Genomic DNA, 21,200 nt, shown 5'->3' on the forward strand with positions numbered 1-21,200 from the left:
CCATTGTCGCCTGACTTCTTGATGTCTTGGATTGATCTCCCTCACAGAACCTGAACTCACCAATCAGCATAAAGAGAAAATAACTGCTGATCTTCACAGTGGACTGAGTTTTGAGGCCCAACAATTTGGAGCCCATATTTCTGTAGATGACAGTATTAAAAAGCAGAAAGTAAACTTTTTTCAGAAGAAAACACCCCAAAGACATTCTTAGCAATGCTCAGAGAAATATCATAAATAAACAAGCTAAAAGGTTTCTGTTGAAACAGCTCTGTGTAAAACTGGGTCTTGGCTCAGTAATGCACAGATCATAATCTAACAATGGCCATCTTATTATATTTTTGATCCTCTGTGATTTGCTCATAGTTTTCCCTTTGTGATTCCTTACTTGATGATGTTAATTTCAGCTGTTTCAAAAATAATAATTGATTAATGCGAATGACTGAATTCACAAACATTCTATCAAGCGTAACTGATAATTACCATAAATGGTGCTTTGCATCCTGCCTTATGTTGCAGCTTTATTTATTCGTATTTATTGCAAAAAGCCATTATTACCTTATAGAAAAGCTGTGCTTTTGCGGTACTGACTCCTGCCGCACGTGTGACTTTGACTTAAATAAGTGAAATGTTTTGTGGCTTTACAACCTTTCACAGCACTAACACTCGAGGCTGTTGGCTTAAGCACGAGCTCCATCCCTCACTGTCGGAGGCGTTTCCCAGACATCCTGTTGAAAATACATCACATCAAGGACGTAACACCATTTCATTTTTAATGTATTCATCAGCGTAATGGATGATTTTTTTATTCTTACTTAGCCTCTCCTCACCCCCCCCCCCCCCCCCATTGCTATCGTAGAGCTATTTCTTCAACTGAGAATGAACTGTGGGCCGTGCCACACATGTGCAGAGGAATTAATCAAATTAAACGTCTTGCGATATCGAATGGGAGCCCTGCAAGGATGAAACAGCTTGCCACATGCAAAGACAGATCCGTCACTGAATGAAACACATTTTCACGCTGAACTTAAGCCTGCATAATTACACTTCCACACTCAGGTCTGTTTGCCATCATTCTGTCAGCTCGTGAAGCACCATCATCTGCTGCCGCCCAGCAGATCTCCACGCTGCTGTTCTGCCTAGCACATCCCACCCCCCCACCCCACCCCACCCAACCCCTCCTCCAGTTAGCAGCAGGCTAAAGCCAGAGGAGACTACCAGCACATCTCCTCCTGGACCAATCTTGTAATCCTTCACCTGTCAGACCGGTTCAGAGCATCAACCTTGGATCAGTGCCAGTCCACCCTATCAGTATATGTCGTGTCCGCTAACTCAACCCGTAGGGCCCCCACACGCAGTCATTCCCATCAGCCTGCAAAGTCTGCAAAAGCCTGCTCGCCCCTTAACAGTCTGTCAGTCATACATGCAGCTGCAGCACCACTGCAGGATAGCTAGACCGCTTTATGCTGTGCAGTCTGGAGGAGCATTACTTTACCAAGAGCGTGAAAGCATAAACAGCCTGAGTTTGTGTCAGAATCAAAGTCTTTTGAATTAAAATAAACTTTAAAATGTACAAAATGAAAAATGCTCGATGGAAAAAATAATCCCATCGTTAAGGCGATTTCTGGTGCCTTTTTAGAAATGAGGCTGCGCAATAATTAATTAAAGCCCTGACTTTAACGTAGCAGATAATTAAGGAACTTCTCCCTTTTTTCCAAATGCTGTCTTCATTAAAGGGGATTTACTTCTTAAAAAGTGTGTGCACAAGGTTTTAGAGTTGCATAACTGTGCTGCCAGACATATATCTGTAACTTTCAACTTATTTCAACTAATTATGTGGAAGGACATCATGACTGTGAAGTTGTTTCTAGAAAATTATAGACCTTAAGTGTTATAGAAACTGTAATGTCTTTCCATTGCATCAGGCTGAAGGGGCTAAACCCTGAGATTACACATTCATGAAGCAGATATTCCCTTCAAATCTACAAAGTGCAGCACCTTTTATAAAGTTGTCTAAATAGTTTTAATAGATAATTATGGCTGCTTAATGTATATAATTATGAGGAAGGGGTTAATCAATGCTTTTTAAAGGTTTTTTTTTAATCAACCCTGCACTGGCAGACCAAGAATATTTTATATGGGGGCAGGAGGGGGGCAAAAAGAACAGCGAAGAACATCAGTGGAAGCTATTACAGAACAGTACCAAAATAGTCACTTCAAACATTTTTATTACAAAATAGTACATTATATTCCAAAACAGCATCAAAATATTCATTTCAAACCTTTTTTATTATTTTTATTAATATATAATAATATTTTGAGATTTGATTGAAAAATATTGCTTTTGCTATTTCTGCAGTGCTTAAAGTTCCACTCCAATCATCTTTTAATCTATTTTCAAAGGGTTCCCAGAGGAATTTTAATTCTTATCATGTTGCTTTTAGCCAAAATCAATAAATCTCTGTTGTTTTCTAGGATATAGTTTCTGCAGAGTAAGCCTCCACTGATATCCCATCATCCCTCTGTTTACACTCTCTTCTGCTAGCTTACAGTCCCTCACAATTCCATGCGAACATTAGTGGTGCAACAACAATGGCGAGCAATATTGGTGTCATCCAGCCGTGCAGTTTTGATACAGGTTCCAGCTGGATCTGTGTCTCTGCAAGTGGATGCATCAGAATGGTGCGGAGCAGGAAGCCTGTGGCCCACCCATATCGGTAGAGCTTGCTTTAAACTGTTTTTTTTATTTGTCTGCTCTTGCTCCACATTTTGAATAAAGAAATACTCAGAAATGCAATTTCAAGCTTGATTAAAAAAAAAAAAAGTCCTCCATATTTAGAAAAATCCTACAAGAACATGTTAAAAACACCAAAATCCTGATTTTCATTGAAGTGGGTCTTTAAAGAAGCTATTGATGATTTCCTAATATTTGTCAATAATGATAATAGTATTGAATTAAAAATTGAGGGGAAAGTTACGGGGGCAATGGTTTTTGCACAGGGGGCAGCTGCCCCCCTTGCTCCCCTGTAGCTCCGCCCCTAAAAACCTCCATCAAACGCTGTCTGGGGTCAACTTTGTGCCTTTTTCTTTTCCCTTGTTGAGTCCAAACTGCTGCAAGTGGAAGTGACATTTTTTTGTCACAGATGTGAAGTAATGTCTAACCAACCTGACTCCTTCATGGCCGCTGACAGTCAATTACAGGAACAGCGGCATTGATGACATCCGCCACTCTGATATTTTATGAAACGTTTCTCATAGCTGCGTCTCTGACAGGATTCCTCCATTACGGTTTTTATCTTCATATTTTGTTTGCCAGACTGATGAGTCCTTTTTTTGGCTGATGACACTTATCTAAAATAGCAACCTGATTAACCAGCCAACTGACTCATCAGTCTTTCAGCGAAGCCGTTTGCTGCCAAACGCTCGTCTTTGGTCAGTGTTTTTGGCACCATTTGCTGCAAATAAACAAATGAGATATTAGAAGGAGGGGGGAAAAGTGTGGGAAAGTCCCTGTGCCAGACAGCTGAGCCTTCCCTTAAAATTTGTTTTGAGAGTGAAAACTGATGCGATGGACTTGGATCCTAAAAGCTATTTGAAGAAAGGTTGTTAGTTGATTCTGGACTGAAAGGATGTTTAAATGTAACCAGAACTGATGCACATTTAACAAATATTCAGAAGTTGCCTTTTTTTTCAATGTGTGTTTTCATTTTTTAATCGGTTAAAGTTAAAGAAACTTGAGTTTTGGGCGGGATTGTTGGTACATGGCCACCCCTTCCCCCCTTCCCCCCTTCCCCTCCCCATTGCTGAGAGCTCGGATCAAAATTCACAACATTTTGAATAGATTAATACTCAGAAATGTAATTTTAAGCGGAATTTTCTGTATATGTGTCCTTCCTTTACTGACTGATATATTTCAAGTATTGTAATCAAAGCAATATAGAATGTACACAGATTTATCAAACTCATTACAGAAATGATGAAATGCATAGATTAAAAAAAAACAGAGAATTAAACAAAAAGTCACTTAAATCACATTTGTTTAGTTAAATATAGTGATCATTAACTACAGTCAAGTAGCGCTTTTTCTACCTTCTTCAAAGGCCCAAAGCGCTTTACAGTTACAGACCCATTCACACACACATTCACACACTGGTGGCGGCTACGCTGCTGAACACTGGCGCCAACCTTCCACCAGAGGCAAGGTGGGATTCAGTGTCTTGCCCAAGGGCACTTCGACACAAGGCAAGGCAGGATTCGAACCCCCATTCTTCAGATCAGATCCACTGCACTACGGCCGCCCCCACCAAGAAGCGAGTTTATATAATCCCACACTTATATAATCCCAGCCCTACTGAGTTTATTCATTTTATAGTTTTACATTGTTTTTGCAATCCGGTTCTAATCTGATAGATTCTTTTAAAGTAACAAAATCCAGTGCCTAGTAATGATTGATTATCTTCAGAAATCATTGATTCAGGATTTCACTAAACTATAACGGTAACTGATATGTAATACTGTAATCATTGATTATCATTAGAACACATTATTACATTAAACCAGTAATTATTCCTACACATTGCAGTCTGACTAAAGAAAATCAACAGTTTATTGATTGTAATTTAAAACATTTCAGTAATCATTATTGCAGTTTACACAGTGTAATACTCATTGGTTGTTAATAAGAGCTTTGATTATTTCATCACAGTCAAGTTCACATACAGTATGTATTTGGAAATTATTCAAACACCTGTTGATCCTTAACTCCCCTTATCTTTACATTGTCAAATCAGGGTTTCTTTATACATTTTCTTGAATATTTGGGTTGGTTAGAACATTGTTTGAGCTCATTACTTAACCCGTTCCAAGGTTTATTGCCACACACCGACACACAGAAACTTTTCTTTGTGGTTCTTATCAGTCTGATCTTGAAGTTCCTACATCCCCTCAGTTTGTAACCTTCCTTCTTTTTCTAAGAACTGTTTTTGGATATTGAATGGTAACAATTTCCCACTGGCTCTGCATAGAAGTTGCGCGGTGTAATATTCACCAAGGTCTAAAGTTTTATAAGTCTGGATTGATAAAATAAATTGTTTGTATGATCAAGATAGCCGGCTTTATGTGCTTTTCTGATGGCTCGTTTTTGAAGTAAAAAGAGAGGATGTAGTGAACTTACAATTATTTCCCTAAATTTCTATACAGTAGGTGAAATATGGTAATATTAAGGAGCAGTATAATTAATGTTGACTGTTTTATTCTAATATATGTTTAGATTTGTTTATGATTGAATTACTTTTTTTGTAGACTTCAGTTTGTATTTGTCTGATGTGTGACTTTCAACTTAGTTTCATCGTCAGAAAAATGACTCAAGTACATGTTAAATACACCAAAAACACCATTTTCATCAAAGTGTATCTTTAATACGTTTGCTGAGTTTTACCCAGCCAATACTTCTGTTACAGAGTCTGCAGCAGAATTAACATATTGAATAACAGTCACTGGAGCAGTAAACAGTTATCAAATATCTTTTTCCACTCCAATGTTAGCTTTGATGCTTTAAAGGAAATGAATTAATAGATCAAAAGCTTCATGCTCGAATAGGAAGATTTCTGTCAGATAACCATCACCACCAAAGTTAATCATTGTAATTGTTAAATACAAAAGCTATGGAATTCTGGCTCTGTGCTGCACTAATGGTAAACTCTTTTCTTTGTCTCCTGTCAATCATATTTTTGTTGCCAAGGTAACCACTGCTTCTGACAACTCTCATATTGTCAGACGTTAAAAAAAAACCTACATTGAGTCAGGTCAAAGACATGCATTACCCATATTCTCTGAATTTTTTATGTTCCCCAGTCCTTGTTCTCAGTTCACACCTTCCTCCATGTTGTCCATGTCATTCTGCTCAAACAGCCCTGGTTCTGGTTCTCACCAACCCATGCAGAGACTTTTGACTGATACTCATTAAAGGAGCATAAAAACATGCAGGACACCAGGGTTTGCAAACACTCCTCTAACTTTTCATGACATAAAGCAAATCCATCTTCGGAACCCGCTGATGATGGTTGTTGTATTTTGGTTGCTGTATCACAAATATGAGCCTTTTTAAACAGCTGTTTTTTATCTGCTCCTGGTCCCAGGCCCCTTTCAGCATAACCCTTCAGGGGTCGCCACAGTAGGTCAGCTTTCACTGGTTCTCACTGGTGGTTTGGCAGATTCTTATGCTGGATGTCCTTCCAGACACAACCCAGTATTTTATCCAGGCTCCATGTGGCTACATAGTTAGGCAGTGGCGTGAAGGGTCATGCCCAAGGACTCAAACCCTGGTTTCCCAATGATTGTACATAGGGAACCTTTGATAGGGGACTGTCCCTATAAATGCATAGATGCTGCAGATAAGGTCATGGTGACTTACAAGCAAAAGGCATTGATATTATTTTAAATATAAATATCAAACAGGTAACTGCTCTTAATTGATTTAGTCTGAGGCAGAACTAAGACAACATGTCAGACAGACACGCATGCATCCCACCAGGAAACATTTAGCAGCAAACGGGTGCAAAAACTCACACAAAAACTGGCGGCATGCAGGCCGGGAAAAGCGTTGGTGTGACTGACAACTGATCTGTTGGAATATTTCTCACTTCGTTATTGTTCTGACCTTTCCGCTGCTGCTCTGACATGTCGACATGCACGCACTGTCAGTCTCTTTCCGCTCGCTCTACAGCGGCTTCATAGTCAGTGAGAAAATCCATGCATGACGTGGGAGCGGAACAAAACTGAGAAGTGGGAGTCTCAGTCGGTGTGTGACAGTTGGCAGCTCTACATAATGCTGTTACTCAGATTCCAGACATTTTAAACTCTCTCCATCTCCTGGCATGCTGCTGAGTTCTGCAGCAGCAGCCCATATATGAGCAGGTGAGATGCACTGTTAGATGTGCACACTGGCCTCAATGCTTTAACCAGTTAAAGGAAGTAATTATTAATGAACAACTATTGACAGGCCAATTGGCGCCCCATTACATTTAATGTTCTCCTCTTTTAACATTCTTCAGGACCATGATTTTATTGGTACAAGCTCCCCTGGTCCTCTGCTGAGGTCCTCTCCTCCTCCTCTTCAAACATATTCAGTCAGGCCTTTTTCTTTGATTGACTGCTGGACTGTTGTGTGACAAGCTCTAGAAAAAACTTGTGATTGCTGATTTTTGACCATCTGACAGATGGCAGGAGATGCTGACGCCATTCTTGGGTGTTTGATTGGTGAACTTGAGGGATCGTTTGGCCTCATCTTGTATGTGAATAACATCAATTAAATTGACACTTTGAACTTTAAATTTAATGATGAAATAGTAAAATACTTGCATTGTGATATGGAAATTATAAAGAAAGACAAAAAACAGTGAAGTTGACAATATTCTGTACTCTGATTTCAACACTTTCTTCTGTAGATTTAGCTTCTTTAAGAAGATGATTGCAGATGATTAGTTAATTGTGGGAAAATGCTGCGTGTCGTCTATAAAGTTTTAGTGGAAAGTGACTTAAATACAGTCATCTGTGGAAGCAGCAGCTTCAGGGCCACATAGTCTGCCACAAAGCAGCACATGGGAGGCAGATCCGGGAATCGTCCTCTGTGGTCCACTGAGGCACCTGACTGGCCAACTGTTCCATTAAAGACACAAGACAGTTTTCATGTAAAAAGGCAAACAAGTCCAAACATCCTTGATCAGAAGAAACCCTTTGAATTGCTCCCTGTCTCTGATCCTCTGAGTAGTTAATCAGCATTCAAGAATGCATCAAGATTCCCTTGCAAGTAAAGTGAAGCATTCACACCAAAAACCAATCTGAGCCTGAAGCTGTGTTCACACTGCCTTTAAACCCTATGTGTGATGCTTTTTCTGTGCTTTTGTTCCTAATTTGCTTTGGGTGACAGGCAGACGCTCAGAAATACGGTGGCCCTGAAGTGCATATCACATCAACAAATCACTCAATGCAAAAACATTTCAAAGATCTCAACAATTCAAGGGGGAAAACAAAAAGTAAAATAAAAAACAATATTGCATTTTTAAAAATGGGTGTCTGGCCACACCCACTTCAAAAAATCAACTCTTTACCACAGTTCAGGTGTAACATCCGTCATCGTGGAATCCAGACCGTCAAGTTTCTAATTTTGTTTCAGTTTTTCAGCATCTTATTTGGATTTCTGGAAATCACTTTTGCTCTCTGAATGTATTTCTTTTACATTCTTGTTTTAGTAATTTTGTTTTGATTTCTAAAACAAAGTGAACGACCCCGGGAGCATTTCTGGAACGTAACTCAAGCAGTGTGTGATGAGGATGGGTGTTTCACAGATCCAGGCAGTCGTGTTCCAATTGCAACTGGTTTATTTTTCTCCACAATTCCCCCAAGTGCAATAATCCTCAGTGAAATTTTACATAGTTACACAGGAGAGGAGCACATCCATGTCTTCCCTCATTGCCCGCCCGCGGCAACTAACCTCTCCCTCTTATATACGCTAAGCCCCTCCCATTAGGCTGGATTCTGCATATTCCTCTGATTAGTCCTTTGCTTGTCATTCTGGCAAATTCTGCCACCTATTTACAAAGAAAATAAAATTAAAAAAAACATAGAATAATTCCAAGCCATTTAGGAATAAATCCCTCCATCCCAAAATGCTACAAACAATAATAAATAATATATTTACATGAATAATTTGTTCCCCCCCCCATTTGTGTGATGACGTCATTTCCGCCCACTGCTGCCGGTCGCGTCTTAACACAGCTGATCAGGTGTCGCCTCCGTTTGAAACTCGCGGTCCTTAACGGCTCCCGGTAAAGCGCATTGAGTGTGCACCCTCAACACAACCCACCCAAGGAGCGCCTGCCTCGTGACACAGCGTCTGAAAATGCGGTGAGAGGTTAATATGTGTGGAAAAACTGCGTGTGTATGCTTGTGTTTGTGTGTGCGTGTGCGCAGGTGACTGCATCTATAGGCGCTCCGTCACATCACCTTCCTCCTCTTCCAGGTTGACACTGTGTGGCAACCGTGAGAGATAGTCAGCCACCACGTTGGTCCTTCCGGGCCGATGTCTGATGGTAAACTTGAATGGTTGAAGTGCGAGATACCAACGGGTCAGTCGATTATTGTGGTCCTTCATTGAATGTATCCAGGTGAGGGCACGATGATCAGTCTCCAAATCAAAATCTCTTCCAAGGAGATAATAGCGCAGGCTTTCCAGGGCCCACTTGATGGCTAACCCCTCCTTCTCCACTGCAGAATACCTCGTTTCCCTGGGCAGTAGTTTTCTGCTGAGGTATAGGATGGGCTGCTCAGCTCCTTCTTCTCCTTGAGCGAGGACTGCTCCGACTCCCACAGCTGAAGCATCTACCTGGACGAGAAACTTATTTTCAAAGTTAGGGCTGCGAAGAACAGGAGAAGAGCATAGCTGTTGTTTTAGGGCTCTGAAGGCCTTTTCACACTCATCATCCCATGGTACTGGGTTTTTCTGTGCTTTGGTTGTGAGGGCCGTGAGGGGCGCAGCAATGGTTGCAAACTGTGGCACAAAGCGGCGATACCATCCCGCCAAACCCAAGAAGGACCGAACTTCTTTTTTGGTCCTTGGACGTTGGCAGTCGAGAATGGCCTTTACTTTGTCCACTTGGGGCCGCACCTCTCCCTGTCCCAAAAGGTAGCCTAAGTATTTTGCCTCTTTTCTTGCCCACTCACATTTTTCACTATTCAAGGTCAGCCCGGCCTGCTGAATGGCATCCAGGACTCTCCTGAGATGCTGGAGGTGGTTTTCCCAAGTGTTACTGAAAATAACCACATCATCAAGGTAAGCTGCGCTGAAATTCTCACACCCCTGAAGGACTTTATCCATCAACCTTTGGAAGGTTGCTGGTGCTCCATGGAGGCCAAATGGCATGACCGTAAACTGGAAAAGACCTGCAGGCGTGCGAAAGGCGGTGTAGGGTCGAGATGCTGGTTCCAAAGGCACCTGCCAGTATCCCTTACAGAGGTCCAGGGTGGTGATGTATCCGGCCGCTCCAATCCTTTCGAGCAATTCATCCACCCTTGGCATAGGATACGCATCAAACTCAGAGACTGCATTCAGCTTCCTGAAGTCTATGCAGGGCCTAAGCGAACCATCTTTCTTTGGGAGGAGGATCATGGGACTGCACCACTCGGAGTCTGATGGTTCAATCACTCCCAACTCCTGCATGTTAGTGATTTCTTCACCCAGTCTTCCCACAAACTGTTGCGGGACACGGTATGGCCGTTGACGGATGGGTCTGTTGTCTTTCAATCGAATTGCGTGTTTTGTAAGGTTGGTACGGCCTGGCTTGCCTCTGAATAATGATGGTACCGCCTGCAACACCTGCTGTATCTGTGTCTCTTGGGTCTTGGTGAGATGAGACAGCTCAGGTGTCGTCATCTTGGTGAAGTTATGCCAACTTGTGTCCTCTTCTGTCTCACATTCTTTCACTACCAGACCAACTGGTTCTGGTGGGCTGTGGTGTGGCTCTTTCCACTCCTTCAGTAGGTTGACATGGTACGTCTGGTACTGTTTCCTCTTGTCTGGATGATGAATTTCATAAGTGACTGGCCCCATCTTCTGGCTGATGGTATATGGCCCTTGCCACTTGGACAGTAACTTGCTGGTTGAAGAAGGGAGGAGTAACAGAACCTTCTGGCCTGGTCTAAAGGCCCGGTGACGTGCCTGTTGGTCGTACCAAGTCTTCTGTGCTCTTTGAGCCTCCTTTAGGTTCATTTCAGCCTCTGATTGGTATCTTGCTAGACGCTCCCTCATCTCTAGGATGAACTGCACCACACCAGTTTCTTTTTGGTTGCTGGTCGATCCTTCCCATTTACCAGGTTACACCTCCCTGAGGCGGTTCAGTCTAATCAACTCACCTGTTCAGCGTCCTACTCAAGTCCAGGTGCGGTTCAATCCTCTTTCTAAAAGAAATATGGAATAAATCTTCTTTACTCCAAGAGTTGTCTGACAGAAATGTTTTTTTTTTCCTTTTCTAATTTGTTGTTGTGATCTTTAACATGTTTTTGCGTTGATTAATTTGTTGATTCGATGTGACAGGCACTTCAGGGCCACTGTACAAGAAGTTGTCTATGGGCTCAAAAAAGGTCTTGAATAAGTGGGGGGGGGTTTTTATGGTGAAAATTGATATTTGCTAATTTGTTTCTGGTTTATCATAAATTGATTGAAAAGCTGTTTTTTTCTATGTTTTATTTACCCAAACAGCTGGTTCTGACAAAAACAGTTCAGGGTTTGTGTTTTTGTGTTACAGCTTTTGTTTGACATGTACTCCCATTAAAACTACAGAGGCTACCCCCCCCCCCCCCCCCCCCCCCCCGCACACACACACACAAGTGCTTTTTAACCCCCCATCTCATAGTGGATGTTTCAATATAGAGCCAACATTACCAGAATGCTTTCTCGGGGCCTAAAGGTTTCTTATTAATTTTTGAATTTGCACTGGTGTGGCAAACACAAGCAGAGAGGCTTTTTGTTTGATAAATGATTCATATTAAGCGAGATTTTACCTATTGCAGTTACTCTCGTCCCAGACATTTCCAAAGCTTTTCGGAGGTTTCCGTCTGTCTGTTGGGCTTCAAAGTCATACACCTGTCAAATTCTGATAAGGTGTGTGGAAAGTCATCCAGAAAAATCCTCAATATTTCCTCCAAGTTCTCACAAAATGCTCTTTTTGCAACAGGGACATTTTAGCATATCTTTGCTTGGGTTAATTATAGAGGTAGATGCATATTTGACAGCAAGAATATATCAAAATATGCCCTTCCTGGTGACATGCAACTTGTAAGTCTCATTTAAAAGCCCCAGTTTCTGTACTTTGGAGTTCTAAGCCTCAAACAGCTGACATCACCGCCTGTATTCCTAAAGCTCTAATGCTCCAAGGTGCAATCCTAAAGGCTTGATATCACATCTGACACTCCTGAAATAACTTTGTTAAAAATGAATCGAACATGAAACTGGTGTGTCTACACTGCAGCCTTGACACAAAAAAATGTAAAGAAAAAAAAGCTTAAGAAGTCAATCAAAAATAATTGCAAGCACAATCTGCACTCTGTCACCAGTATCCTCTTCTACCAGCTTCTTTTATGACACTTCTATTGCTTTTGGAGACTTCCAACTGATTATAAATAAGCCAACAGCCCGCGCTTGTTTATTAAAGGACTTGTAAGAACAACTTTTCTGTTAAAAAAGACTTCCCTGGAGACTCTCCACCTGGAGCAGCTGTGGTTTAGCAAAGCTCTGACAGAGAGGAAGATGGAGCCATCAATCAGTGAGAGGAAATTAAAGACTGGAACTCATTTATTTTTTATGTCTTTCTCATACCTTTTCTGCACATTTGCTTTCAATTGTAGATTTTAAAAAAAGAAAAGAAAACTGAAATGTTAAAATAATCCATTCAAATATGTTTAAGTTATCAGCACAGTTTGATTGACAAATACTGAGTTTACAATTCTCTATTATTTAGTTTGACTTTACCGTAATATTAATTCCCTCCCAGTGTGTTATGAATATTTGACCAAAATTATGAATAAGGAAATATTAGTACCATAAAAAATGTCCCCCAGTCTTCTCCATCCCAGAGATTCTTACTGATGACTCTGAGGTCCACATGATCTACCTCCCTGCTGGCTTAGAGCCATCCCTTTTCCAGTAGTTCTCCTTCCTTGAACTGTTTAAACTCACCTGATCCTGCAGGTGGAGCGCTCGATCCAGGACCGGCGCTGGGAAGCCCCCGCATTAGGAATAAAAACTGGAAATTAAAAAGGCAAATGATGGCTATCGGCCATAGCAACCTCTGACCAGTATCACTAAAAAAGGTCCTAAAGGGACACAAAAAAATGTTTTAAATAAAGTTTCAGAAAAAAAATTAAACTAAACTTCTAAAGTCCGTGAGAAATCTACCGGTACTTAACTTGAGACAGTAAAACTGTCTTACTTAATAATAATAATTAATTTAAGATTTATAAGTTTTCCTGACTAAAATTTGTCGTCAAAAATAATGTTGTTTTTTTTTTTTTTTACATTTAAGCCAGGAATCTGCAACATGGTGGCTCCAGAGCCACATGAGGCTCTTTAATCCCTCCATTGTGGGTCTTTGGCTTTCAATACAAACAATTTAAATAAATAATGGGTTTGTAGTTTATGGTTTATTTGAAGAAAACAAAAAGAAAAAAAAAGAAAACGAAACAAAATGATGGTAAAAGGTTTAATCTGCAGTCTGTAGCATTTATTATTAGAATTAGCTTAAAGCTCATATTTTTGTTATTTTTGACTTGACAGTCTTGCATTTTTAATTCAAGTAAATCTTCTGCAGCAGGAGGATATTTGAAACAGAGTGTACTTCATTTTTGAAAGGAATTTGATGTGGTGGGACCAAGGTTATTATAGTTAACGAAAACGAACGAAAAAACTAAAACTAGAACTGTAAAAACATTTTCGTTAACTAAATAAAAATAAAAACGAGAGTTTTAAAAAAAACGAAAACTAACTAAAACTGTTTGTTGTGTGTATAAAACGAACTGAAACTAAAAAATATTAACCCCAAAAAATACTTCGTTTTCGTCTTAAAATCTATTTACTTCACGCTGCTAGTTTTACTGTGTATTTGACCCCTACGGTAGAGGGCTGCATTGGGATTGGGTCTCGCCGGGTCCCGCGGGACCCAATTCAAATCTCGCGGGATTGGGCGGTTTGAATTGTGCTGCGGGCGGGAGCGGGCGGCAAAAAAAAAACCCGCGGGACCAGTGCTGCCATGAATATCTCATGAATATATAATAGCGGACTACGTTAGGCTGTGCAGCTGTTGGATTCTTATGTACTGAAGCTCCGTGAACGCACCAGGTAGAGACGCCCAATGGCCCCTGTCATCTAACCTGTTGTTGGGGGTGTGCAACGCCCCGCCCCGCCTCTTAGGCCGCCTTTACACTGCATGGTTCAAGTGACACAATTCCGATTTTTTCCTCTCACGTGGCACAGATCGGATATGATCGGTGAACGTGTAAGCAGGAAAAAAGCGCATGGATTCTGTTTTTCTCAGATCGGATACAGGCCTCTCTCATATGTGGAAATAAATCGGAAACGAATTGGATACGTGCATCTGCGTGTGCCATGTAAGCAGACAAATCGGATATTCCCCAGTAAATGCGAGTCGTACCTCAGTGACATCAATTCAGGAGACCACCAACTGAGATCACATGACTTATTAAAGTGCTTTTGTGCGCTGATTTTGCTGTCAGCGTGTTACCTTTCAGCCTCAGGCTTCAGATCGAAGTCGGAAATCGCTGTTATGTCCGGTCCGGACGCAAACGGTAACTAATGAAGCGGGACACCGTTGCTCTGGAACAGGCTAGAAGCCGTTTATTTCTTTGGGTGGCGTGTATGATGGGGACCGTGTGTGTGTGTGTGTGTGTGTGTGTGCGCGCGCGCGTGCTTGCGTGTGTGTGTAAGGAGAGAAGGGGGGTGAGCACGGAGCGGGGGAGTGTCGGAGAACCGTAAATTAAAAATAAGGTGTCTCCCCTAAAAGTTACGGTCACCGTAGGTTGACACGATAGTCCGGGCGCCACAGCGCAGCACACGGATGAAAGAGCTGTCAATCTATCCGGCAACACTGCGCAGGTTGCCTGGTAGGGACATGATGTCAATTGATGAAGTAGAAAAGAAACTCAAACGAGGTTCATCCTGAGTCACGCATGGTTCTCAGATCTGCGAATCAGCAAAACTGGAAAAGGCTGAAGCTAAAAAAAGTATTTTTCCGTCAGGAAAAAATTAATTCATAAATTTTCAGCTCTGTTGAACCATTACAATGTTTTTTTTTCCATCCATAAATCCAAATGACTTTGACCTGCATCTTTACCAGCTGGTTCAGCGCGCTTCAGGCTGTCTGTCTGCGCACGGACACACGCATACTTTTAACCGAACAGGATTAGTGAAAATATATTTAATAATTAAGTTGCAAATTACACAAAAGAGGAATGCATGAAAAGATGAGGCTGGAGGAGGGACACGAATCTCTTTAATAATAAATAATATCAATACAAATACGTGTTTTTTTCCTGCGGGACTGGAGACGATACAAAATCAATGCATCTCTATTACTGTGCGGGAATAAATTCTCTGAGTTTTGCGGGTGCGGCCGGGAGTGTAACGCATACGTTGCGGGAGCGGGCGGGATTGGTCAGAAATTCAGCGGGCGGGAGCGGGATGAAGAAAATAGTCCCGCGCAGGGCTCTACCCTACGGCATCACGTTGTCTGTGACATCACATGATGTCTGTCAGACGCTGCCGGCTAGCGTGGTCATAGACATTTACATGAGCGTGATGGCTGCATTAAAAGTTGGGAGAAAGCGGGAGAGTCCTATTTGGGACTTTTTTGAATATAACAGCGTCGAAAACAAAAGTAAGTGCCTTGTAGTCGAAGCAGGAGACAAAATTTGTGGGACGCTCCTCAAAGGGAAAAAACCCTACGAAAAGTACATTTAAAAAGCGCACACTAAAACGCAAATCAACACTACCTACAAGCTAGCCTCTCGCCCGCCCTCCCCCGAAAAAGAAGCGAGAGCAGGGAACGTAATGCTGTTGTCGGCTGTTGTATTTTAATTTAAGGATGGTTGTCCTTGTGTCTTCTGAATAATAAGTGTTTCAAAATGGATCTTTGATTGAGTTTTTATCATACAATACTTATTCTGGTGATTTTGAATCATGCACCTGACAAATATCCTAATTTACAAAAAAAAGAAAGAAAAAACTAAAACTAACACTAAAACTAATAAAAACTAAACTAAAACGAATCAATTTCAAAAAATAAAAACTAATAAAAACTAGTAAATCTGCCTCTAAAAACTAATTAAAACTAAATAAATTTAAAAACAAAACTTCAAAACGAAATAAAAACTAAAACTAATAAAAAATCCGAAACTATTATAACCTTGGGTGGGACCGCTCTTGTTAGGTTTTAGTCAGCAAGAAACTGCACCATTTGGCTCTTCATATTAAAGGTTGCAGACCCCTGATTTAAGGTCTTGAGGAACAAGAACCCACTCACACTATTAGTAACTTGTGAAATTACTGAATTAAAATATATTTTGAGTTAAAAATCCATTTGGTTTCAGTTATGAAATTACTGACTGTTAAACTTTATGAAGGACAGTTTTTTACACTACATGATTACAGTAACACTATCTATGCTCACAGCAAGCACATGATTAGCATTCAAACACCCGCTAAACACAGGTTCTTGAACACACTTTTACCCCATGAGGTTCACACTGGACCAGCAAGGATGGGCTTCTTCTTCTTTTTTATTTTGCTATTGTTCTCTAGCGCCATCTACAATTGGAAGAGGTCTGGTGTGAAATGTTGAAGTGGTGCAAATCTTGTGAAAATAGATAGATAGATAGATAGATAGATAGATAGATAGATAGATAGATAGATAGATAGATAGATAGATAGATAGATAGATAGATAGATAGATAGATAGATAGATAGATAGATAGATAGATAGATAGATAGATAGATAGATAGATAGATAGATAGATAGATAGATAGATAGATAGATAGATAGATAGATAGATAGATAGATAGATAGATAGATAGATAGATAGATAGATAATCCATGGCGGAAAGTTTAAAATGGCCATCTGTTGACAATCATAAAACACACACACACATTAAAAACGATAAAAGCCGATAGTTAAAAAATCAATGGATTGAATAATTTAAAAAACAGTGGGTTAAATTAGTTAAAAGAAATTGTTTTTTAGATGCTCTGCCAGAGAGTTGTATTGCCTGATGGCACGAGGAACAAAAGATTCCTTCAGTCTGTCTGTGGATCAGCGCTGGGACAGCAGTCTATTGCTGATTGTGCTCCTCCTGTTGGTGAAGGCCTCATGTAGGGGATGTGAGGGATTCCTCTTGAGGGCCCTGAACCTGGTCAGAGTTTTCTGCTCTGCCACCTCCTCTACAAGAGCCAGCTTCAGTCCCACCACAGAGCTCGCCCTCTTGATGATTTTGTTGAGCTGGCAGATGTTCTTCATGCTGGCACTGCACCAGCACACAGCTGCATAGAGAAGAGCACTCTCCACCACTGACTGATAAAACATATGCAGCAGTTTTGTGCTGATTTCAAATGAGCGCAGCCACTGGAGAAATTACAGCCTGAACTGCCTCTTCTTGTAAAGCTGGTCCGTGTTGGTAGTCCAGTCCAGCTTGTGATCCAACACAACCCCCAGGTACTTGTAGGTCTGTACCATATCCAACGCTTTCTCCCTCGATGTGCACGGGCTGAGGTGTTCATGCTTTCCTTCTGAAGTCCAGAACCATCTCCTTGGTCTACTGGACGTTCAGCTGCAGCTGGTTCTCCCTACACCAGGCCACAAAGTCCTCCACCAGCCGTCTGCACTCCCTCTCGTCTTCCTCTTTGTTATGCCACAATTGCTGTAGTGTCAGAGAATTTCTGCATGTGGCAGGTTGAGGTGTTATAGCGGAAGTCAGACGTATACAGCGTGAAGAGAAGAAGAGACAGCACTGTCCCCTGCGGTGCCCTTACACTGCAGCTGAGGGTACTGGAGACATATCCCCTCATGCAGGCATATTGCTGCTTGTTAGTTACATAATCCATGATCCAGGACACTAAGAATGGTTGCACAGCCATTTTGATGATCCTGTCCTGCAGCAGGTGAGGATGTGTTATGTTAAAGGCACAGGAAAAATTAAAAAAAAGGGATTCTCACAGCACCACTTCCTTCATTCAGATTCCTTCATCCAAATTTTGACCTGGTTTCCACGTGCATTATTAGATGGCCAAGCATTTTGTGCGTAGAGCCCGGAAACAGACTTAAAAATGTGCGTAGCTACATGTGAATCTGAGAGTTGTGAATGCAGAAGCCTGAATTTTTCATTTAAAGTTGTCGCTTGAGCACACATTGTCGAGGGCGGTGTGAACGTAGCTTGACGACACACTAGTGTTCCATGGCACACTGGCTGAAAAACACTGACATACAATATGGCTTGTGAAGTCAAGAGGAAAAATAGGACTTACCGCTGCATTTACTATTCTCAAAAGAAAAACGCAGAACTCAGGAAACTTTAGGATGCTATTGAAAATTCCCCAAAGCTCTTTTCTTTGTTGAAAACGGCCTGTGACAGCACAGCAACGTGTCAAACTGTGGTTGATGAGGATTACTTGGATATTATGGGTCAGCTCCTCGGGGCATTTTAGTTTAATTAAAGATGGTATTCATTAACTCATCATCGTTCCACCTATAATATAGTGGCTTTTTCATCTCATCTCAGGATTGTTCTGCAGGAGATTTTGGGTCATGTAAAAAATAACTGAGGCTGAATTTGTGTGATAAAGCTTCTAACAAAAAGTCTGGAGCTAATATCCTTTTTTTTCCTCAGTAAAAAGTTTCTTTTTATACACTGCCCCGCAAATAGAACAAAAACACGGCACAAAGCCAACTCAACCAGTTGATATTATTCCAATATTGACTGAAGCCTGAGGCTTATCTGAGTAGCTGATCTAAAGTGCTCTCCTTAATCAGGACATAGATTCTACATTCAGCCTGGCAGATTTAATGGCATTGTTTGTTTGCATAAACATGGTGGATCATTGATGGATGGATTTATGTGACGTCAAAACTAGCTTTTCAAGCTTTGCTCAATGAAGGAGCGTTCAGCTTCAAATTTTATAGCCAAATTACACGGTTGATTTCATGTTTTTTAAAATGTCTCTTTGTCTCCCTGTCTCCATCTGCAGGGCTGTAGTCGGACACAGAGAGCCGCTTCCCGATGACAGCAAAGACAACATCACCATTTTTACCCGAATCCTTGACAGGCTGCTGGATGGCTATGACAACAGGCTACGTCCTGGGCTGGGAGGTGAGCAACGGCATGTGTGGGATGGATCACAAACACCCACACACAAACTGAATCTGGACAGGATGTGCTCACTGCTGCTGCTCTCCTGCAAACAAGCAAACGAGCACCTAACTCACCAATGAACTTCATGTCAGCAATACAAATTCATAATGCATAATCTGAAGTAAACGTCCCCAGGTAAGTTTCTCAATAGCATTGATAGTGGTCCTTACTGGACTTCTAGAGATATTTAGCTTTTTATAAATGGCGTCTCACCTGCAGGAGACGTCAATGTCGTATCTTGAAAGGTCAGAGATCAATTTACTGCCAAAACTGCAAGTGACAGCAAATTTTGGCATCTTAAATTTAAAAAATTTAAAGTTTGCTAAAAGTTTTATTATAGATTATACTATTGTAAGTATAAAAACTTCATTACTCCTGCATGTATGGATTTCTCAACTTTCCTTAAGATTTCTTGGTTTGGCTTCCCTTTTCAGAAGATGGATCTGCAGCAAAACAAATTTGGTGAAACAATAAAAAAGTATTTTTGTTTTCATTATTTATTCATTTATTTTATTTAGATCAAAACAATGCACATTAAATGGTGTAGCATAGGTAAACATGGCACAAAAGCAACATTATTTGTTGTCCAAAAGCTTCACAGGAGCTTGATACATGTTCAAGAACGCGCTATAAACTGGCGTTCAGCCCATAGTTTTCACAGTGGATGAGCAGGGAGGGGCTTCTCTTTTTTACTGTTTACTAGCGCATGTCCGCCACCAACAGTTGGAAGAGGACTGCTACAAAATATCAAAGCAGTGCAAATCTTGCACTTTGGGCACAAAGGAAAACAGTTGGGTTCATTCATGGGGCACATGCAAACAGTGACAAGCAAATTTAAAGGCACTAAACAAACTAGACATGACCCCACCGATGAAAGTGCTTACATTATAAAAACAACATTGATCTGTTTTTTTATTATTATTGTAAAAATGTGAAATGCACAAAAAATGTATATTATCATTGTTGCCATTGCAAAAGGATATAGTTGACTACTCTGTTGGTGCTTTTTGAGTAGTTCATCTCACTTTTTCTTCCCTGAGGCTGCAGATCTGCTGTTTTTCTGCAAGAGATAACTATTTCTCATTAATATTCACTGACCAGACAGTCCACAACAGACACTTACACAGAGCACAAACTTGACCTTCCTTTCTATTTCTCAGTAAAAAGCAGTGTCAGCTGCAAAGCTTTGAATGCATGCTCCATCTGCTTTGTTAGCACATCCATTATTCTGCATGCTAACACAGTCAGCTGCTGGAGTCAGTCCACAGTGTGGAATATGAGGGTTAGAAGGTTATTAAAATACATTAAAGGTTTTACCTTATATTGCAAGCAAGGCTCTTTATAGCCTCACACATAGTAATGTTACTGCAAGCCATGGAAGATAAAAAAAAAACTGTTTTGTGGGCATCAATACATAAGGATCCATGGTGACATCAGTGTAACAGAAAATTATCAGAAATGTGTTTAGTGGTCCACTTTGTTCTACTTTTGGTTATTTTTTAGGAAACATTGGTCTGGAGTTCTTCTGGGTTAAAAGCTCATTTCTGCACTTTTTAATGCCTTTAATATTTATTAAAGCCATAATTTTTTTAAATTCCTTTTTTGACATAAATTAAACGTATTTTTCTCCTGCTGATTGAAGCTTGTTTCAAAGTCAGACCAGCATCTGGATCCTGATGAAGTCCAGTCACTATGCGCCTCCCTCTTTAAGTGCCTTCCTCTAGGTGGGATTTCAGTCATGCTCAAATGGCAAAAAAGCATATATGTCAGTGATAATCCCTTTAATTGATGCCTTTTCATCCAAATATTCATTGCTCAGAGGACACTGTATTGCGTAATGGCGAGCCCACGTGTTCAGCAGGCTTTGCTCTTTCTCAGCCAGCCAGCTGGAACGTCCGTTTTTGCTCAGCTGCTTGTCGCTGAAGCTGCGAGCGTGCCCACTGGGCCCGGACTCACCGGGCTGGATAAACCAGGAAGATGCGAAACACGCAGGCTGTTAATGTCATGTTCCACCTCTTACATCTCTAAGGACATGGAAACGATCAGGCAGGGAAAAAAGATTGCAAAATTATTTGGGTTTTTATTCTTTTTCCAGCTACGCAGAGTCAGATAAAAGGATTACTGCTCTGCTGGTATGTACGTTTACTTAAAGGTCATTAGAATCTCTTTGTTTAAGAGGCTAAAAATATAGTTTCAAGTCTCTTTGTTGAATTTATGTAGGAACATGCTTAAAGGC

General features: G+C 40.9%; 1 protein-coding gene across 5 annotated transcripts in view; it reads left to right on the forward strand.

Moving 5' to 3' along the window:
• The window catches only part of gabra3 (gamma-aminobutyric acid type A receptor subunit alpha3), a 177,364-nt gene that overhangs the window by 95,284 nt on the left and 60,880 nt on the right, over positions 1-21,200 (forward strand). For all 5 annotated transcript variants that reach the window (XM_023962376.2, XM_023962377.2, XM_078930323.1 and 2 more), the window contains one exon: positions 18,801-18,922. In XM_023962376.2, the coding sequence (XP_023818144.1) occupies positions 18,801-18,922 (122 nt within the window). The remainder of the gene's footprint in view (positions 1-18,800; positions 18,923-21,200) is intronic.

Source organism: Oryzias latipes, chromosome 14 (genome assembly GCF_053564925.1).
Source record: "Oryzias latipes strain Hd-rR chromosome 14, Olatipes_Hd-rR_3.1".
NCBI classification, from domain to species: Eukaryota; Metazoa; Chordata; class Actinopteri; order Beloniformes; family Adrianichthyidae; genus Oryzias; species Oryzias latipes.